This window comes from Protobothrops mucrosquamatus, unplaced genomic scaffold (genome assembly GCF_001527695.2).
Source record: "Protobothrops mucrosquamatus isolate PMUCROS unplaced genomic scaffold, P.Mucros_1.0 scaffold32273, whole genome shotgun sequence".
Taxonomy (NCBI): domain Eukaryota; kingdom Metazoa; phylum Chordata; class Lepidosauria; order Squamata; family Viperidae; genus Protobothrops; species Protobothrops mucrosquamatus.
Window position 1 is genome coordinate 1 of NW_015418011.1, and position 1,550 is coordinate 1,550.

The 1,550-nt window shown below is 40.5% G+C and overlaps 1 protein-coding gene across 1 annotated transcript; it reads right to left on the reverse strand.

The window, feature by feature from the left end:
• Nucleotides 1-4: 4 nt before the first annotated feature.
• Nucleotides 5-744, reverse strand: LOC107302177 (T-cell-specific guanine nucleotide triphosphate-binding protein 1-like; the record flags this gene model as incomplete). The annotated part of the gene is made up of 1 exon (XM_015831291.1): nucleotides 5-744. A coding segment is annotated over exon 1 (528 nt), but the record flags the coding sequence as incomplete, so codon positions are not given.
• Between the last annotated feature and the right edge of the window lie 806 nt (nucleotides 745-1,550).

Consider the following 1,550-nt stretch of genomic DNA (forward strand, 5'->3'; position numbering starts at 1 on the left):
TTTGCTCCATGTTGAAATTCCTTTTCCTCCTTTCACCTTCAATACTGATATCGATTTTACTACGCACAAAGTAAAACTTCTTTCTCCTTCTTTGTATTTCCTTTGCGAGGAAAGCATCGTTTTCAGTAAAGCGGTCGGTGACAATCAAAACAAAGACATCATATCTTTCAAACTGGACCTTCTTGAGATATTCAGCTGCATTAGAAGTACACGTTCTGATCTCTGGTAGCTCCCATATCGTTGTATTGGGAAGAGAAGGGTGGGGATGTGCCTCTGGCACTGTTTTTTCCTCTACTGTACCAACCTCGGCTGCTTCCTCATCATCATCATTTATGCCCCGGAAGGCATTAATGAAGGAGGATTTACCAGCACCCGCCTTTCCAACAACTGCAATATTAAGTGGCAGGTTTTGCATTTTATTCAAATATCCTCTGTATTCAACTGCCATTTCAGGGATATTGCCTTGATTCAAATGACTCTTTAAATCATCAAATTCTCTCCTTACATCATCTTTTAGAAATATATTGCCCATAGTTGCTTTTTGTTCTGCGCAGGTTATCTGGAAATGAAGAGAGAGATTGTGATTTTTCTCAGTTGTGTCATGTCTCCCTTCACAATCCCTATGCCTACGAAAACCACGGTAGTCCTTAGTAAGAGACCACCTCACCTTCTGAGGTCATTTTGATCAGCATGTAATTAACTTAAACGTATCGTAGAGGAGTGCATTTGTGCCCCTTCTGCAGATCACTGACTTTAGATTGAGGGTTCCCAGTCTGGATAGGGCACAATGGCAATCTTGTCAGTTTGCTTCCAGATCAAATTTATGGGATTGGTTATTATCTTACAAGATGGGGCTACGTTAACTATGGAACCATCTTCTTCTCATTCCATCAGCCCATCCCACCCAATCAGGCATGTTGTTGACCTGTCAGCTAAAGAATTCTGATTGGTGGGTCCAGGAAAGGAGTCTTCTCAGCCACTGCCCCTGCCTTATGGGAAACTCTGCCCTCAGAGATGAACTAGTTCCCTAATCAGCTAAATAATTCTGATTGGTGGGCTCCAGAGAAAGAGTTTTCTCAGCCACTGCCCCCGCCTTGTGGAAAACTCTGCCTAGTTCCCCAATCTCATGGCCCTCTGGAAAGGTGTAAAAACAAACTTGGGCCACACAGAGGAGCATGTAGCTGTAGGGTTGGTTGGTGATGACCTTAAAGCCCTCCAATCACCTTTTAAATAACTTGCACACTGATTTTAATTCATCCTTGCCTTTTAAATTTTATATGCTGTTTTTATGGTTTGATATTGAACCTGTACACCACCCAGAGCCCCTCTGCAAAGGAATGGGCAGCTTGCAAAGTAGATAGATAGATAGATAGATAGATAGATAGATAGATAGATAGATAGATAGATAGATAGATAGATAGATAGATAGATAGATAGATAGATAGATAGATAGATAGATAGATAGATAGATAGATAGATAGATAGATAGATAGATAGATAGATAGATAGATAGATAGATAGATAGATAGATAGATAGATAGATAGATAGA